This window comes from Pezoporus wallicus, unplaced genomic scaffold, assembly GCF_028554395.1.
Source record: "Pezoporus wallicus isolate ANWC-B61680 ecotype Strahan unplaced genomic scaffold, APGP_CSIRO_Pwel_v1 contig_7910, whole genome shotgun sequence".
Taxonomy (NCBI): domain Eukaryota; kingdom Metazoa; phylum Chordata; class Aves; order Psittaciformes; family Psittacidae; genus Pezoporus; species Pezoporus wallicus.
In genome coordinates, this window is record NW_026641702.1 from 600,215 (window position 1) to 620,647 (window position 20,433).

Consider the following 20,433-nt stretch of genomic DNA (forward strand, 5'->3'; position numbering starts at 1 on the left):
CCCTATTTAAGTACATCTTAAAATAATTTCTTCACTTAAGCATCCCCTTATTTTCCCCAAATCTAGTACTTTTTAAATGGTATGATTCTGTCTGTTCTGCAGAGGATGACCCGATATTGCAGCCTTCAAATCGCTGACTGAACAGTGAAAAGGTTAACATTTTCCATATACTGTTTTTGTATTCATACATTTCATGAATGCAATCACATACCATTAATAACTAAATTTAGCTTTTATTAAGCATGACTGCACAACAGAAGAGACAAATTTTATTTCACTTCAGCATTTTATTCTGAAACCACTGACCTCATTTTTAGGAGTAAAGATCTCACAGGTAAAAGTGAAATGAAAAGATGAAACATGAAAGAAAGGTGCCATGAAACTAATTCAAAAGCATTCTTCCACCATACAGGAAGAGAAACCATATCATGTTTTTCTTTATGAAAAAATAATGAAAAAAAATGTATCCAATATATGAAATCATACTTCTTATAAGAACATAATCTAGATCACAAGTTTCCTTTGTCTTCTAGTTTTCTTCAGTTAAGGAAAACCTTTGTTGCATGGCTTTTTGAAAAGCTGATGAGAAAAGTAACAGGAAAATACAACTTGTATTTAAAGACAAAAAAATCATGCTCTATGGCTTAGGAGCCTTTAGACAGAAAACAAACAACTAAACCTAGATTTTGTCTTTCACATACCTTGTGATAAACCTGTTCAGAAGTATTATTAAAATGAAAAATACATCCTGCTTTACCCCAGTTTATTCATAAACTCACCTGCTCTAGGTCAGCAAACCTTAGCTTTCTAAAAATGCATTAACATGTTCCAAACTGTATTTTAAGTACACTTACACTAATCTCAAGAAACAGTCTTGCAAAATGTGAGTCCAAGGGTTACATAGAAGACAGAAAAACTTTTCAGACTAGCTGCAATTCCTTGTCCTCTGAAAGACTTCTAGAAATCCTTAAGCATTCAACAAAACAAGCTTATGTAGCTGAAAAAGACCATTTCTTCTTTCATGCTGCTTTTCAGACTGGTCAATAATATGCTGAGGATGCACCTAATCAAAAGATGCAAGAGGAAAGTCAGAAAGCATTTTTAATTATGTTTTCCTATATAACATAGCTAGGGAAAAGAGTCTTGAAGAGTTCTGAGTTTCAAATCACACAGGAATTTCAGTTCCATGCCACACATGTCAACATAAATAGCCAGTGCTATGGAATGCTGTATCTCATGGTTTGCCTGAGTCAATATACTATTACACAATCAATTCCAAAGCATTACAGGTAGCATTTCATGTGATGATGTAAAAAAGATGTCTTGAAATTCTTCAGATGCAGTGAGGACAATCCTGATCCAGCACCTATACACTAACTTGTTATACAAGCTAAACACCAATATAACTGAATAGGAGATTATTTTCATAATACCAAGGATAATCACATTTGCAATATGGAAACACTTTGGCTTAAAGCAGTGTATCACAACACATTCTAACCCCTCAGGGAATGGCTACTAGAAATAAGAGCCCTTGATGTTTGTTTACTGTTGCCCATCTTTTCAAGGAGACCCAAACTGCTCATTTATCTGCCTCAGGGTGGGAGAGACACAGGGGGGGTGTATGTAGAAGCCTTACTACAGCACTCAGTAATTCCTCACCCTTTTTTAATTAAGAAAAAGCACTTGTTCATCAGGAAATATAGCGGCCTGCAGAGGCCCTTACAGAAAGAAAGGTAAGATTTCTAACAGTAGGAAGCCAGACTTTTCAGCTTTATGAAACAATCCCAGGTTTCAAGAAAACTGCCCTCCGACTTGATCCCACCACATTCATTCTAAAGCAAGTCACATTTCTGTCTGCTTAAAGGGAAAAGCCACCTGAAAGCACAGTAACCCAAACCAAAATGCACTACATTCAGATAAATATGTCTCTCAAAAATCATGTTCCGTTTGAAAAGTGTAAACTAAACTGCAAAAGTAAAAACTCAAGCTACCCAACAAACTAGACTAACAGGATATAAATAGGGACTGCTGTATACTCAACAGTTCTTACGCCTTAAATTCGACTGTACAGTATTTTCAGAATCTTTAAATTCAATACCCAAAAAAGACATCCTTCCAAAGGAAATTCTCCCTTTGAGCACTCTTAACTAACTGTTGGGGTACTCCAACTACTCTTCTTAGGGGAAAAGGAAAAAAAATATATTTGTAGACCCTTACCTGATTCCATGCATATGGCTTCTCGTACCATGTAGGAACAACTTTATCTCGAGGTTTTGATTTGCAGATTAAACTGAAATTACATAAAAATAGCCTTAAGAAATACACTTGTATTAGATTAATTCTAAAGCAAAAGGAATTTCTGTATTAGACACAGCTAGGCATTTATGAGGCGTCTGTGCTTAAGGGAATCTTAAATTTCCTTGCTAATCTAGTCTGATTAGTTCACTTCTCTATACTTTGCCCCTCTAGTGTAGAAAGTCAAAATACAGGTTTTCATAGGGATGTTAAGTTGATAAGAATTATTTTCTTTTAAAGAAAATTATGTTTTTTTTTCTAAATTTAAAAAGTACTAAATTTGCAAGTGTCATTTATTCCATAAGCTTTATGCATACTTATTCACTATAATGTATAATAAAGCTATTTTTAGGGTATGTTGTTTTGCATGACAACTCAATTACTATAGATTCTCTGTCTGCTCCAGTTATTCCTTCAAGCTGTGCGAAGTACAACAGCAGTAGACATTAATTAATTCTGTCTAGATGTGTTTTTCAAAAACTGATTTTAGTCTTAAGTAGTGGTGACATGTTGTAAATACAACTAGCTTTTGAAAAATTGAGGAAAATTATGAAAGACTGGTCAGGCTAAATTTTTACCTATGTGCTTTTACTAATAGTTAGTTTTTTCCAAGACATGAAGTATAATGAGAAGAAAACATTCAAAATGCAGGCAGATTTTACACAAAGGAAAAGACGACATCATGACAATAACCAGACTGTCTCTTTCTTCAAAAAGGTAAAAAAGAACCCAACCCCAAAACTGGAAAAATTAACTGTAGGATTGTTGGAACAGAATCAGTAAAAGCACAAAAAAATCTAGGAGAGAAAACGCTACCCAAAGAGGTGTAAAATCCTAAAGAAAAAAAAACCCAGAAGGCTGCTGAGAATGACCAAGTCAGGCAGGGAACGCTGATGGAAGTGGGGAGCATGTCAACGCTGGAGCTGCTCAGGCTGCTCCTTCCTCTCCCACCTGGCTGGAGATGTCTGAACAATCAACCTAAAATAGGTACTATTTTAACTAGCAGGTACATGTGAAACACTAGCAGGTATTCACATATCCAAAGAAACAGCAGTGACATTTCTGTGCCTTGAATTTAGCATGTAAGTGCTGGTTTCCAAACATGAGCTCCTGTTACTGTCACAGTCACCTCCAGAAAGGTTATGTGGTTTTGCTTCTTTCTGCCTATCCACTTTCCTCAATTTCTCCCTACAATTGTTACCACATGAATCACACAAGCAAACTTCATTCAGCTTTGAAGCCTAAACGTGGTACTACATGGCAGTGTCCAAAGGCAATACAGACATCGACTGGCCTGAAGTACCTGGACACAAACAGGAAATTAAACATTTAATCAGCAGTATCCTCAACAGCTGGGATTTTACCAAGAGATTTTCAGATGTGAAACATGAAGAGCTTGCCATCAACCTGCACTGGTTCTCCTTAAGTTGAAAGCACAAACAGCATGCATTTTTGAGGTAAGCCTTTGTGGAGCTGTACCACCACTTTCTGAAGGTGCACACAGCCCACTGCCACAGCTGGCTCAAAGCAAAGACAGGTGGCTTTACTTCCATTCACAAATTAGCATGGGACTTCCCGCAATTAACTTGGCCAACACCTATCCTACACTGGTCTGTTGAGGGAAGAAGACAGCACACATGATTCAACTGTAACATGTAGGGATAAAAAAATTCTTAATCCTTCTGCACTCTTATCTGCACTCTTATGCTGTACAACTTTATTAGCTTTGTCCTGCACGCACAAAGCAAAGGTACACCAGAAGTGGTATCCTGTAGAACAAGTTTTACAGTCTATGTTTCATGACTCTTAAGTGATCAGGCTTCCCTGAAGAACCAGTGCTTCCACAAGAAGTCTAAAGTTTAGTATACTGCTTTATAAATAAACAAAAGTAAATTAAATGAATCATTAAATGAGAATATACATTGTTTCCCTAAAGCTTAATCTGAGCTATGCTTCAAGCAATTATTTATTTTGGTTTTGCTGAGACTGAAACAGATTATCTTATTTCTATGAAATTATTACCGTAGAAGCTTCTGACGAACATCCTCCTGCAGCTGTGTCACTCTTGTTTGTTCAAAACACACTGTGCGTTCAGAAAGCAGCTTATTAATGGCTGTCCTTAGGATATTTATCTATAAAAACACCAGTGACAGAATATAAAGCACTCTAAACCAGCACTAGCTCTGTATTATATTGTATTGTATTATATTATTATATATTGACACAAAGAGGCTGTGGCACCCATACCACCAAACTTCAACAGAAATATTATTAACATAAGCAAAACCATTTGAAGCTTTAGAAACACTTCCTCTAGATGCATCTCTGCTGGTTCAAGATGTTAATGTTCATCCCCTTAATACCACAATCATCCAGGTTACTCAGATATGCCACAAAACATACAGGCTACCACTTGCCTGGATTCTTTTCCCAACACAGAATTCCTTCTGTAAAAGTTTTGAGGATTTTCTCCATGGGTCTGTAATTTTCACATGCATGGCTTCACTATGGGCAAATTGTGCATCAGGGATTTGAAAATTTGGTGGCCTCCTGCTATGGGGTTACAGTGTTGGTAGATAAGGAAATAGGAACTGATGTCACCCACATGGACTTGTGAAACGTGTTTTTGACACTGTCTCACACAAGATCCTTGTCTCTAAACTGGAGAGGTATGGATCTGATGGATAGATCACTGGGTGGGTAAGGAACTAGCTGGAAGGTCACACTCAAGACAGTTGCGGTCATCAGCTTGCTGTCCAAGTGGAGACCAGCAACAACTGATGTTCTTCAGGGTCAGTACTGGGACTGTTGACGTTTAATACATTTGTTGGCAACATGGACCTTGTGGGATTGAGTGCACCCTCTGCAAGTCTGCCAATGACACCAAGCTGTGTGATACAGCCGACATGCTGAAGGGAAGGGATGACATCCAGAGGGGCCTTGACAGGCTTGAGGGGGGGGCCTGCGTGAACCTCATGAAGTTCAACAAGGCCAAATGCAAGGTCCTGAAACTGAGTTGGGGCAATCCCAAGGCCAAACACAGGCTAGGTGGAAACTGGATTGAGAGCAGCCCTGAGAAGAAGGACTCGGGGGTGTCAGATGATGGAAGCTCAACATGAGCTGACAGTGTGTGCTTGCACCCCAGAGAGCCAAACATATTCTGGGCTACATTAAAAGGATCATGACCAATAGGTCAAAGGCTGTGACTCTCCCCCTCTACTCTGCTCTCGTGAGATCCCACCTGCAGCACTGTGTGCAGTTCCGGGGCCACAAACATAAGAGCACTGACCTATTGGAGCAAGTCTAGAGGAGGGTCAAAGAGATGATCAGAGCACCTCTCCTACAAAAACAGGCTGAAAGAGTTGGGCTTGTTCAGCCTAGAAGAGAGAAGGCTCTATGGAGACCTCAAAGCAGCCTTCCAGTACCTTAAGGGGCCAACAAGAAAGCTGGAGAGGGACTTTTTACAAGAGCATACAGTAATAGGACAGGGGGTAATGGTTTTAAACTGAAAGTGGGTAGATTTGAATTCTAGAAGGAAGAACGAGGGTGGTGAGACACTGGCACAGGTTGCCCAGAGAAGCTGTCCCTTCAAGGGGGTTCAAGGCCAGACTGGACAGGGCTTTGAGAAGCCTGGTCTAGTGGGAGGTGTCCTGGCCCATGGCTGAGGGGTTGGAAGTAGATGATCTTTAAGGTCCCTTCCAACCCAAACCATTCTGTGATTCTACGATACGTGCACCAGCATGTCCACTATGTCCTGAAAAAGCTACCAGAAACCATGGGCCATCACCTGCTCTGTACACAGAGCTAATCAGGGCATGTGAGGTCTTTTGCTACTGCTGAACCCAGGACAAAAGCCCATATCAAATCTGAAGCACAGGTCAAATACGGCTTTCTGTCCTGCATAACGAGAGTGGATACATGTACTTGCCTTTGACAGATCTCTGCCCGCAAGTTGCAAAAAGGCCGTAATGAGGAATACAGGGATTTTTATTTGTTTGATCTGCTCTGAGACAAGCAGCTTGATAAATTCTTATACATGTTTTACCTCTGATATGTCTTCCACTCCAAAATGCACATCAAATGTCAGTTCCATGTCATTTTCTGGAAGCAGGGGAGCTCCAGAATTCTGACTCCAACCCAAACCGCACAAAACACCAGTGAAATACTTTCCACTTTTATCAACCCTATATGGAAAAGAAGAAAAACAATCTCACCTAGAGATGAAAAAACTAAACACTCATATGCAGAGTTAAATGAATTTGTTCAAGCCATGCCAAGCAAGATGCAGGTGTTTTGAAGAAGCTAACACAACTGAGAGGCATTCATACTTAGTCATGCTGTTTTTTTTCAAATATAGTGATGAAACAAAACTAAAGTTCTGGTTACAGAAACATACACTTATAAAACTTAAAAGGAAAAATCATACATATGCAAAATAAAATTTAAGGAAAGCTAGCTTCACTATGTTGAAGTGACAGTCCACAGACACAAGAATTTAAACCAAACAACAGCAACTGCCAGAGCTCTTTTACAGAAGAGTTTATGCACTTCTACAAACATCAAGCAAGTTCTTCTCCTCACGTTGGTTTAAAACTTGCCCAGTTCTACAGTACATCTTCCTAGGCTTCCAGCACAATTGTCAGGAACTGTACTGCCTTACTGTGGGAGTATAGCCTGCAGCACCGATTCCTAAGTATATGAAACAAGTTATCTTAGCTACAAACTATACTGAAACTGATTAAAAGATACAAGAATTACATGAACAGGAAATGCTAAAAGCAGGGGAAAAAAAAAAGTCACCAATTTGTGAGGGATCCTAAAAAACCAAAACAATACCCAAACACATGCACACTCCTGCTTTTTAAAAGGCATGAATACCTTAGTTCTATAGCAGGAGCAAACAGCATACTGAGGAGTGGAAGCAGGCCAGGAATAGGAGGCATCAAAGACGTTTCTTCTAAAATCACAGCAGATCCTGTCACACACATAGGACAAAAAAAAAAAAAGAAGACCTCTATGGAGTAGCTAATGAAAATGAAACCTCAAAAGGATGTAACATTTCCTCATAGGACTATTCCCATAAAACCAAAGTCTGGAGAAACAGTCTGAACACTTTTATTACGCATTACCAGTTGCATTTGCTGATACAGACGCAGAAACCAACAACTGCTGAAAGGTTTCTTCTGAAGCATCATGGAGAACAACAGAGTTTATGCTTTGCTTTTGTATAAGAATTTTTCTGGAAGGAAATAAAGTATTTTCAACATTAAAAAAGCTGAACCAAAAACCAAACCCCATACAGACACATTAAAAACCCAGTATTATTTTAAATTCACAATCCAACCTCAATGGACAGAAGTTACCTGAATACCATTTAACAGATGTACATGATTAATAAATTATCTCTTTGTAAGACATTAAAGCACCTAATAAAACTATCCTTAAATTCTTACATAGTGATAGTGTGCATATGAATGCAACTTAATACTGACTCCTTTAGTCCTTTCAAAGGATAAAAATTCTGTGAAAATCTGTTAAGAATAACTAGGATGGGTTTTGCCTATATATTGAATATTCTATCTGAGAACGTGCCTATACTTCACAGTGAAAGTCTTCCCATACCTGAACTGGGATACTCTTGTCATACTGTAGCATTTCAGCTCATACGGACTGAATGGGCCAAAAACTGTTACCTTCAAAAGAAAGGGAGCAAATGATATTCTAGTTAGCCAGCACTTGGATCTCTCCAAATCAAAATACTCTATAAATAAAACCCAAAACACATTTCAGCATATACTGAGCAACACTGAATTGATAAACTGATAAACAGCATTTTCATTTCACCCATCTAGAGCACTTGCTTGTTGAGGCACTTCAACAAAAATAATGTATTTTTCACAGGTGTCAGGGATTCACAACTTCCATCTGGCTTAAAAAGCACAAGTTCATACTTCACAGAGTACCTAATAAAATCAGGTCATGTTTTTGTTTACATGAGCAGTCTTTAATCTTGACAAATCTCTCACTTTCATAAAGTGAGCAGTTAAACAGGATTACTCCTGTGGGTAAATTGAGCATGAAGAGACACTTGAAAACCTGAAATATTGTTGGGTCTGAAATGTGAACAGAATTATAATACAGATGAGGGCTTAACTTGTAATCAGAATGCAGAGCAGGACACAGATTTGCATGTTTTATATTCCAGGTTAGTAGTGACTAAATATCTCAAAGTAAGCAAGCAAGGATAAATTCTGAGTTTGGGTTACTAGACTGTTCACTGCATTACCTATCCTAGCAGCTTACCTATCACTAGCTGAGGAAGAACAAAACACTGTTTATAGTAAAAATCATGTTCAAAATTTTTCTGGAAAAACAAAACAAAAAAACCCCAAACCAGTAGCACTGTAACCTTGCTTTCTGCTGTATCTTATGTAGTAAAGCCTACCAGAGGTGGAAACACTGTTCAGTTTTTTTATCTTTATTCTGCAGCGATTCAAAGTGCTGCCTTAAAATGTGTTAGAAGAGCTGGTTCACTTGGCTCTTAGGCAAAGCTTCAAAACTTTGTTAGAAGTTCCAAAAAGCTAGTCTCAGTGGTTCTCATTACAGCTTTTTACCAACAGAAAATAGAATACACTATGAAAGGCATCAGATGTGATTTGGGTGTTAAAGATACTTTTAGTCTTCATCTCCATTTTAACACTGTAAGAAGTAGGGTCATGAAATGACATACCAAAACCACCACCCAAGTTACCTTATGGCTTGGCACATTAGATTTATGTTCAGAAAAGCAGTTTAACAATCTTTCAAGGAGATGCTTTTCTTCCTTTCTTGAAGATACAGACATTTTCTGTTCTTTTACTTGGTCCAAAAATAATTCCCTGAGCAAACTATGGCTTTGCTACATAACAATGGAAGAGTGTTAAAACCATGAAATGGCTACATTTTTCATATATTTTATAAAAAAGACCCTACACAAACCCTACATACAAACTCACATACAAATACAAAACCCAAGGTTCTCATTACATTTTAGATTATATATGGGAGACAGTTAAAATTATGAGACGTACATTTTTTCAAAGTTTAAAAAAACCAATGGAACAGTTCAGATGCAATTATCGCTTGGGACACATCTCTCAAAAGAAGTCTCAAAGCAGCAATGCTTTTAGACAACAAGTTAATATAAACGATGAACACACATATGTTGTCCTATTCGAGGATTAACCTTGCCTAATCCCATGGGATTAGTCAAGACTTCAACACAATTTTTCAGCACTTCAGTCTGAGCTGAAGTATATTAGTATAAAAAAAGTAGAAGGAACTTTACTCAATACATACTTGTGATTCATATGATTCTTCTGCTAGTTCAGCATAACATTCTTCAATAAGCACATCTCGAATATTCACAAACTCTTGGTACCCCTCGGAACAGAAAACATCTACATGCAGAACACTATGCACAAGTGAATACACCTTCACTAAAATTGCAGAGCCATTTACTAATGAGGCAAATCTTTGGTTAGCACTGTAACTCCACTGTTCCCCGCACACAAGAGATTTTGCAGAAGGACGCATCTTGCACATCTTGAATTCTAAAGCCTAGAACAAAAAATGGAAAACAACGCTTACCTGAGTAGAAATCAGCACAAAAATATTTTTTCCCCAAACTGTTTGAATTAGTAACTATAAATTACTTCGTAATTATTGCAGTGGCTTATGTTAATTACTAAGACTGCTGTAAATCTACTGGCATAATTCCTATTCCATCATTGCCAACACAGCTACACATTACATCTGACTTCAATATTGTACATAGTTGCTAATGAAACAAAGCTAACAGAGTATAAACAGAAGATAATTTGGTATTAATTCACCATCCACATTAAAATCTAGGGTGTAGAGATGTCTTCTCTGTATAATCCAGAGTTCTTTTCAACTACAGTAACAGAAAACTTGGCAAGACCACTGCAGCTATTCTGTTCCTGGCAGGCAAGAGGAAGCTCACATTTAACCCATTCCCCCAACCACTAGCTGTAATTATGTCTTCAAACGAATTTTCAACAAAACCAGTTTTTTTTCCCTAGCTAGTCATTAAAACCAGTCATTAAAAGATTAGGCCTGAAGCACAAATACACTTCCCTTTAATGCATCTGAAGAAAACACAAAAAAAGGATGCTTCCTGCCAAAATGAATACTTATATTTTAAAATAAATTATTAAAAAAAATAAAATGAGGCCTGCTAAGATCTAGTACTAAGAAGGTATAAATAAAATATAGAAAACTAGAGAACTATAAAACTACACTTCTGCTCATTATCTTTTCATCATTAAATGCTTCAGAAAAAATTACTATGACACACTTGTTTCAGTTCACTGAATGAGGACAGAAAAGCTGAATTTCACTTGAATTCTAGTTACCTGATTTGTAAATATAGCTCAAGAGAATTATTTTTCTCAAAAATTAGGTATAAAGTCCCTCAGGTCTATGTTATATATCACTATTTAATTATCAAAAGGGTTCTGTCTGAAAAGATCCAAGTAAAGGCAGTAGTTCAAAGAATGTCAAAGAAGCACAAAACCAGAGACTTGTAGCCTTGTGAAATTTGAATCAGGCATCTCCTATGTATTTGTCCTGTAACTAATAGTGTAGCAGAGCAGAAGCCTTGATAGAGCAAAAATATTTTGCACATTAACTGTACAGTAGACTCACGCCACGCAGACAAGGACAGATGCTATGCTGCCACTTAACTGTAGTGGCAGCAGCTAGGTTTAAGCAGAGAACAAAAGATTAAACTAGTTGTGGATACTTTCTCCTCTCTGGGCTTTTTTCTAGGCTGTATAAATTTCTGCCATTTGCTCAGAGCGTCTTTGGATTAAAGCTAAGCTGATGTACTGCTCAGTCTGTTACTCCCAAGCTTTTCATATAAGCAGATAATAGAAGAACTACAACAACATTCTCTTTCCAGGCAGTTCTATTTCTCATAGAACTGACTGACAGAAAGAAACATAACCAAAAGCAACAAGCAGCAAAAGGCAGCTATTAGAGCTATTTCCTCTTTCCTTCCACTCTCTCTGTGACTACAGATGGCAGAGAGATCCCAGTATATTGTCTCCACAGAGAAAGGCCTAGTTCAACCATTCAGTTATAAAAAAATACAATATTTTTTTACATCCAGTAAGGCAGCAAGTTCAGGCTTCTCTCCCACTCACCTCCCCAGCAAGTGTTAAAGCAACAATTAAATACAATGCAATTTAGTTACACAAGAATTACTGCTCTGTGCATGATCATTCCTGGAAAACATTTATCTTATTAGTGAAGGTGATTTGTAGGTGCTCCCATTACCAAAATACGTATTACCTTATTATTATTCTGAAAAGCGTTGTGATTTGAAGTACACTTCTGTTTCCCAGACCAGACATGCAACTGTTAAGCAGCAGCAAATAGTATCACCCCTACCTGGAAAGGAAGCTCTTGAAGAGAGCTTGGAATCCTTTTTAATTTCTTTAAAGGCACTTTTGATCTATTGCCATAATCCACAAAGAACACCTGGAAAAAGAATGGAGAGCATATGCAGAGTTCCCACATTAGAAGCGTTACTTTCGGCGGCAAGAAAACTGACAACCTTAATTACAGTACAACACAAGTCTTATCAAATTAAATGGAAGCAAATTCAGAGCTCGGAAAACATGCAAGGGAACTCATGTCAAAAATAATACACCAAATCTTACCATGTCTATTATCTGATTCCTTGGTTTAAACATCCACTGTAATTTAAGTAATCTGCTAATCTAGAAAAGGCAAATTTCTCAAAGGCTCTCTCTCTCTGCAGTTAAATCTGTACAACCTTACTTCTAAACAGTGAATGATATTACCCAATAACTGCTTTTAGATAAGCAAATGCTAACACAGATCTGGGGACCTCTTCATAAATGCAAAAGAGAAAGTGATGAGATTAGCAGTGTTATTCACTAGTTCTTTATGACTTCAAAGAGATGCCCTTGGGTGACATGGTTAGCGTGAAGTGTCCCTGCCCATGGCAGGGGGGTTGGAACTAGATGATCTTAAGGTCCTTTCCAACCCTAAGTATTCCATGATCTATGACAATCTCTTTAGTATTAACTTTGTAGAGGTGACACCCAGCTATGTTAAGAAATCAAGAAATTCAAAGAAGGAATGAGAGATGCAAAGGGCAATACAGCAATAAATAAATAAATAAATAAAAATCTGTCCCTAAGTGCTGAAAATAAAAAGTATTGTCCTGAAAAATGAATATCAATCTGGAGCTGTGGCACAAGTTTCCATTACTGACATTGGAATAAAAATTCAAAATATTCTAATAAATTTGCTGATGATCGAGAACTAAGCAATATAAACATTGATACAGAAAAGATCACATTGAGCAGACCTGAGAATTCAACACGAATGGAAAAAAACAAATGGTATGAAGGACAAGCTCATATTTGGAGTTTTTAATAATTTCTGCTATGAACTTTGTTATTAGTTATAAATTCTAATTAGTTGGATATTACCAAGAAGACAGAACTGAGTATAAGATGACAAGACGGGGCCCATACAAAAAAAGCTATGGAAAGGCATATGTAGCATGTACCATATGGAATATTTTTTGAATGCAGAGGAGAAACACTGAGTTGGAAGAGGAATACTAGCACCACTGTATAAATAAAGGCAGAACTGTATGTACAGGAGCATGCATATTTCTGTTTCAGAAAACTGAGGTCAAAAGAAAAACGAGGAGTGAGAAGGAGACCAGATGAAAAAAAAAAGTCAATGTAGTATGTGAGAAGAGTGCAACTTGCTTCAATTAGCAAAACAAAGTCCAGGAAGATAGATAGGTAACTGGAGGAGAGAGGAAAGTTAAAAAAGAAAACCTGTGTAGACCAGGGGGAGAAACACTGGCAGAACAACAACCTTAGACAATCTGGCCATGAATGACTGAAAACCAGCAATACAGCGGGGTCAAGAAACTTCCAGATGGATCTCAATATATTTATAAAGAGGAAGTGATGGGGCTGCTGCCAGCAATGTAGCACTGGACTCTGACATAGCCATTCCTCAGTATGTTTTCAAAGTTACTGGAGGTTTTAGTCTTTATTTTGGTTTGCTCCACTTCAGCACACAAGATAGCTCAACTGTATCAACAACAGCCTCTCAATTTAATACTAAAATATTACTGTGTTCTTGAAAAACCCTAATTCACCTATTCTGACATCAGTTTGTTACAGTTTTTAGTTCTACAGATTTGTTTACTGGAACAGTTATAATCATAGAATCATAGAATAGTTAGGGTTGGAAAGGACCTCAAGATCATCAAGCTCCAACCCCCCTGCCATGGCCAGGGACACCTCACACTAAACCATGTCACCCAAGGCTCTGTCCAACGTGGACTTGAACACTGCCAGGGATGGAATATTCACAACTTCCTTGGGCAACCCATTCCAGTGCCTCACCACCCTAACAGGAAAGAACATCTTCCTTATATCCAATCTAAACTTCCCCTGTTTAAGTTTTAACCTGTTACCCCTTCTTCTATAACTATAGTCCCTAATGATGAGTCCCTCCCCAGCATCCTTATAGGCCCCTTCAGACACTGGAAGGCTGCTATGAGGTCTCCACGCAGCCTTCTCTTTTCCAGGCTGAAAAGCCTCAACTCTCTCAGCCTATCTTCACATGGGAGGTGCTCCAGTCCCCGATCATTCTCATGGCCCTTCTCTGGACTTGTTCCTTGTTACTGTTCTCAGCTGGACATTGAGCCATTGACCACAACTCTTCATGTGCGTACATCCAGCCAGTTCTTTATCCATCGAGTGGTCCATATATCAAACTGATGTCTCTCCAATTTCATCAGGAACATTTTTCTTGCTTTAAAAAATGAAAGCATAACTCCAAGATTGTTAACCCAATTACATGCTACCAATTTAATATAACATATTGCTGTACCTCAGCAAAATCTCCACAAACATACAGAATACGAGCTCTACAATATCCTCCATCTTCCAGATGAGTGAATGGTGCCAGACAAACCATCTCTGGATGTGGAGACACTGGCAAATCCATCAGGTTCTGGTAGTTAATTTCATCAGTTAGAGCCTGAAGTACAGTTCTGTTTTTTTCATCTGTCCTGTAACCCCAAAAGTGTCCAACTTCTACTATCTGAAAGTACAAAAAATAGACAATATAAGATTTTGTATTGTTATTCTATATCAAATACAAAACACACCTGAGCAAAATACTTTAAAGCACTCCTACTCCTGACATGCACATACAACAGTTCTCATACTGCAATAATAGTGAAGCATTTCTCTCATAATTAGATGTTAATTTAAAATGTTTAACTGATGTGCAATACATTTTTCCTCTAAATACACCCCAATATAAACATTATTAAAGTACAGAAAATTTAGAAAAGATTGCTTCTATTTTTCTAAATGAAATTCACACACAGAAAACAATGTATACAGTTACTAGCCAGATACACATATGGTGCACTTCTCTTATTAGTGAAAGAACACCAGTTAGCTGCATCTATTAGCAAATCAGCATTGTTACTGTTATGATCAGCTATCCCTTAGGACACTGAAAAGAACACACCACTACTGAAATAAAACTGAATAAAATCAGCCATCTTTACAAATGGCTTACTGAACTTCTATACCATTTCTGATATTCTAACAAATGCTTGCGATAAAGAAGAACCTTTATTTTCAATACACATGACCATTAAAGCTCATGTGTTAACAAACACAACACAAATAGCTATATGGTTAGAATATGTCTGACCAAACCACAGACATTTCTGATGCAACACTTACATGAATAAAATGAGGAAAGTGCTCTTTTCTGCACCTGCAAACCATGCCACTAGTATCAGGAGCTGTTTTAATACTTCAGCCTGTAATTTCAGTGGTTTGGATTGTTTTTATCATTGTTTTTATTTCAGCAGCATATACACTGCTTGTATTACTCTATTTGTTGGGAAGATAGTTAACACAAGATGTAAAACTTCTCAGCTTCAGAATCCAGACATATTATATACGCACACAATTTTCTCCTAACACACTACCTTTTTTCGCAGGCAACATTTTTCCCGAATAAGCATGCAGTACCATTAACTCATCTCAGTTCTCACATCTACAGTTTCTCATTAAAACTGCCAGTTAATAACAACCAGGTAAACGGCCCAAATACCTACTGATTCTCATTTCTACAATGGAAACAAATATTTCCCCCTTCCCATCAATTTTCTTTACATTTATGCCTACTTCCAGCTAACATTTACTGCCAGTAAATCTCACAAATTTTGTCAAGCGCAAGTAAATTCCAATGTTTGAAATTTATGTGTGATGTATGAGCACTGTTTAACAAAGAACTACTGAAAAGCAGACGAAGAATATTCCCCATGTGTCCTAAGGTTACCTCTATGCTAAAAACATTATTAGCACCCATTCTTTTCATTAAAGATTATCAGATATTAATCTCCTCAAATTTAATCTCCTCAAAGTTAACTATGGTAATGATTATTAGATATTCCTTACTTCAGATGTAGAACATTCCTACCTCTGTTATCTTGATGGACAGAAGACGATTTGGGATCATCTTTAACTGTTGTAAAGCACCAAATGAAATTTCCACAGGCTCCACACTCTGCTTTTGACAGTCCACATTTACTCTAAAAAGTTAATGGAATAATGATGCTAAATACTTCACAAGCAAAACCTCAGGAGTCCTATTCTTTTGCTTTCATTTACTTCCCAAGGTGTCCCTAGGCCACATTTATGTACTTAACAACTTTTAGTCAGTAACATATGAATTCTATTAGAATGCAAAATGACCATGCAGAACCAAAATACTACAGAGTAACTGAATGCCATTATATTAAAGCAAAGGAAGATACAGACCAAGACACAACTGTGCCATCCATTTGTTAGGAATTCAAAGAATTAAGGTTAAATAGTGAGGCATTTTGCTATGGCATGCCCCCTAAGCTTAATTTTTTAAAAAACAGTACAAAAAACCAGCACAAAGATAAATTCATATTTTTTTTTTATATATATCATATTCCTTTTACTTGACAGAAGTTAAGAACTCCAAAACTAGCCTTTTAGTCTAGGAGACTTCACAAGTCCCTCAAGAATTAATTTCCACAAAGATTTTAAGTGCTGTTTTGGGCACAGTCAAACTGCTAAAATATTTTATTCAACACTAAATACAGTCAACTGCTGCTGAAGTATTCACCTGCACTTTAACATTTCCAGTTCATTCTGGCCTTCCTATTTTAGTTAGATTTCTTGAAAATACTAAAATGCCTCCAGGCCAAGCAGAAGCTAGGCAGATTACTATTTTAACAAGTGGCTTGTATGACCTGAAGCTCAGAATCACAGACAGCATATAGCAACAATGAAACCCACATACCAGAATTTTTAACAAAAGTAGGTGTGGGCCAGAAAGACTCACTACACTGCATTCCTCATTAGTATTTTCTATTATGCCTCCCCACCTTACGCTATTACACTTCTCCCCAGTTTCTGTTGTTATACTCCTCCTCCCTCACTTTTATGTCACTAAATGCCACTCCTTATTTGCTTTGGCTCTAACAATCCCCACATTGTCTATAGCATGAAGAAAAATTAATGTGTACATCCATCTTTCTATATACCAAGGGCAAATGCACTAAAAACTTTAAAACAAAGAAAAAGCCTATACTTGGTGTTCTCTTCAACAGTAAACCCCCTTTAACTATAAAGAAACATGCAAGACAAGTATGTTATTTCTAGTCCTACAAAAACATGCTGCTTATGCAAAGTTTACACACATGCTTTTTGAACCTAACATGTCTTCCTTGGTGACACTTCCATGGAAATCCCCATTGATTCCAGCAAATCTCATTTCAACACAAAGAAACGTGTTTTTCCATATGCTATACAATTACCTTAGAGATTCCACACTCAGAGCTGTGACTCCTTGCAATTGCTTTTCAATATCATTTAGATGATAAGCATTCAGTGAAAGAGGACTTTTCAGCTGTGACATCTTGACTGACAGGTATACTGCGGGAAGAATCTTAAAGCCCTCCATTGGGTTACGGGAGAACTCCACAAAAGCCCTATTCAAAAAAACGCAAAACACAACAAAGCAAAACAAAAGCCCCACCAAGTAAAGTTGCAATTAGTACTCGATGAGGAATGAAAACACAACAAAAATCCCAGAAAAGCTGTCATTTCCTCTCCCTATCTTTATCTCAGCAGGTCAGTGAACAGTAAAAAGTAGGTTCTTCAAAAGCTTTGCCTGTTGTTCTTATGAATCTTAATACATTAGTTATCATGATGGTTATAAGAAAATCTTTCTAACATTCTCACAAGCCCATACCAAATTTACTAAGCATATTTAATAGAAATAGAAAGGATATGGAAATATATGTGAGTAAGGAAAGACTGGAAAAGGCCTAAGGAGGATTGCGTGACTTCAGCTTTGAACAGTTGCAGTCCAAAGTTAGTGAGATGATTAGCTAGAAGAGCTAGTCGCATGCATTTGTGCAAAGCCATCTGACTGTACAAACAAGCTAAATTCAGTATACAAGTTAGAAATACAGACTGATCAGCTGCAGTTAAGGTCCACTCTTAGACCACAGAAGAGACAAACCGGAAGGCAGTCTCTAAATCAGCTAGTTTACTTAATGTTATTCCAATTAATGTATCTCAAACTTCAAACCCACCTTTCTTACTGTAGCCAATGCATTAAACTACAGATTCTTAAGAGAGAAAAATAAACTCATTTTGTCAGTGCACCACTGAAAAAAAAAGTGATTACTAGATTCATAACTGAGAACATGAAAAAGGTGGGATACTTAAAGTATCTTATACTTACTTTGATCCATCATAGGCAATAGATTTTACCTGCCCACACTGTCTAAACAGTGACTGCAACTGTTTATGGTATAGATATCCATAGGGAGGAATATTCCTCAGCTGTTAAGAAAAAGTAATTAAATTTGGATATATTCAGATATTTTAAAGCACTAAATTCACCTAAATAATTAGCTTTGACCTTCACTTAAACTGTGATAGTGATGTACAATCTAAGTCCCAAATTCAAAAACTGCTATATACTACATTAAATCTGGGAGATCGCAACAGAAAATAATATTGGAGTTTTGCTGCTAAAGCTGCCCTAACTGCCAGTGGATGAATGTTTTAACTATAAATGAAGCAGCTTCATGCGTAGCTCCTTATATTTCTTTGATAATTTTTCCTAGAAGTTGTCTAGTATAGCCCTTTTTGCTTGTAACAGAAAAGCAATGGAATGCTATGCTCCCTTGTCCACCACTGGGAACTAGAACCTAGGCATAGCCTGGGAAACAGGAGGAGCTATAGCCCTGCATGTCCTGACGTAACTACCCCATACTGAATTACTGACATAGGGTGGGACAGCTCATCCAACTGGAGAACACTTAAGGGTGGTTAGAAGCTTAGGGATGACAGTCAAAAGAGCAACCTCCTGGTCTTCCCCCTGTGTGGAGGAGCAGCTCAAATATAAGATGGTCTTACGTGGAGCAATGTAAGCAATGCCTTGTGGGTCAGGATAAGAGAAGAGGTCAGTAAGGGTAACACTGAGGTAGGAATTTGTAGCAGACATCAGTCAGGATGAAGCAGATAATCTTTAGACAACATGCACAGGTCTCCAGATCATGGACCTTGCATCTTAGGGAAAGAGAATAAGTACCCTGATAACCTGCTAGAAGGGCAGGACACAAGCTCCTAGATTTCTGAAGGGTATAGCTTCTTATGCTTCTTGGTCATAAGCCAAACAGGGCTCTTCTGGATCTGCTATTGGTGAACAATGCAGAATTTCTTACAGAAATCATCAGCAACAGTAGCATGGGCCACAGCAACCAGGAAAGAAGGGAGCTAAAGATCTTGGGAATGAGGAGGCAAGTAACAGAATCCACATCCTGAAGTCTAGGAAGTACAGTTTGGTTTATTCAGGGAACTGGTAAGTGGGGACCCACAGGAAGTTGCAGAATCCCCATCCTCAGAGCTTCTTCCAAACACAAGTGGATGAAGGCCTAAGCAACATGGTCTGAACTCACTGTTAATTCTGCTTTGACCATATCACTAGACAGCTAGCTAACTTCATGAGGTCTCTTCCAAACTGAATTATTAAAAGATTCTGCTATTCTTGGATTTTAACCCTAAACCAACTACATACCGATGAAGTTAGTCGAGTTGCAACACCTTTTCAAAGGCATTCTGCTAAGAGTAACATTTTAGTTAAATATATTGGATTGTGTAGTGTTAAGTACACTGAATTCTATAGGTGGTATATAGTTAAGTATAATGGATTATGACTTTAACATGTATTACCAAGGCAACAAGACAGTTGTGCATTTTACAAATTCCATGAGCTAAACTAACTTGGAAACTAACGCTACAAATCAACAGAAAAGCTTTCTCTAACACCTGTCTCATTCAGGAGGCAGAGAGCCAACATAAGTGCATGAGCAATTAAAAGCAAACGAAGGCTGTAGTTTCACAGCTATTAATATGTGACTGTAGCCAGATATCCATTTCTCTATCTTCTTCTTACTCAGTCATCTCTCACAGGAAATCTTGCTTTAATACAGAATCACAGAACTCCTAACTAGCAAGTTCAAGATTCTGGACTTTGAATTATTTTTCAGAGGCTACAGAACTGCCTGTTCTTCTCTTTCGTTGTTACCATCTTAGACAGGAAAGAATGGATACCTTTTTGGAAAAACTTCATGTGCCTTTAAGTCAGAGTACTAAGATCAGTTGCTGGCCAAAACCACAGTCTAGGTCAAATTGCAGAAACAAACAATCTCAAGGAAAGAAGATTTAGAGAGAACAGAATAGGAGGAGTAACTGCCTTTTATATCTTTGGTGCACACTATGAGGAGAATCGTATGGCTACAAGAAGAATCTCTCAAACTGAGAGCTTGAGGAACTTCCAGCACTTGTGCCCAAGATCATTTCCACTGATGAAGACACAACAGCTACTTTTTCCATCTTCAAGATATCGCCTCCTATCAACTGCTTGTTAAAGAGTTATGTGCATTAAAAGTAAATAGCTCCTTATATCTAACACTTTAATCTTAACCAA

General features: G+C 37.6%; 1 protein-coding gene across 4 annotated transcripts in view; it reads right to left on the reverse strand.

The window, feature by feature from the left end:
- Positions 1–477: 477 nt before the first annotated feature.
- TDRD9 (tudor domain containing 9) overlaps positions 478–20,433 on the reverse strand; it is a 73,364-nt gene continuing 53,408 nt past the window's right edge. For 2 of the 4 annotated variants that reach the window (XM_057425002.1, XM_057425001.1), the window contains 14 exons: positions 18,181–18,281; positions 17,246–17,419; positions 15,874–15,985; positions 14,257–14,469; positions 11,755–11,844; positions 9,637–9,897; positions 9,050–9,196; positions 7,921–7,991; positions 7,428–7,537; positions 7,177–7,273; positions 6,344–6,482; positions 4,321–4,430; positions 2,221–2,293; positions 478–1,063 (listed from right to left, as the gene is read on the reverse strand). In XM_057425002.1, coding sequence (XP_057280985.1) covers positions 968–1,063; positions 2,221–2,293; positions 4,321–4,430; positions 6,344–6,482; positions 7,177–7,273; positions 7,428–7,537; positions 7,921–7,991; positions 9,050–9,196; positions 9,637–9,897; positions 11,755–11,844; positions 14,257–14,469; positions 15,874–15,985; positions 17,246–17,419; positions 18,181–18,281 — 1,794 coding nt within the window. In that variant the 3' untranslated portion in view covers positions 478–967. The remainder of the gene's footprint in view (positions 1,064–2,220; positions 2,294–4,320; positions 4,431–6,343; positions 6,483–7,176; positions 7,274–7,427; positions 7,538–7,920; positions 7,992–9,049; positions 9,197–9,636; positions 9,898–11,754; positions 11,845–14,256; positions 14,470–15,873; positions 15,986–17,245; positions 17,420–18,180; positions 18,282–20,433) is intronic. The other 2 variants (XR_008974306.1, XM_057425003.1) reach the window with 2 other exon arrangements.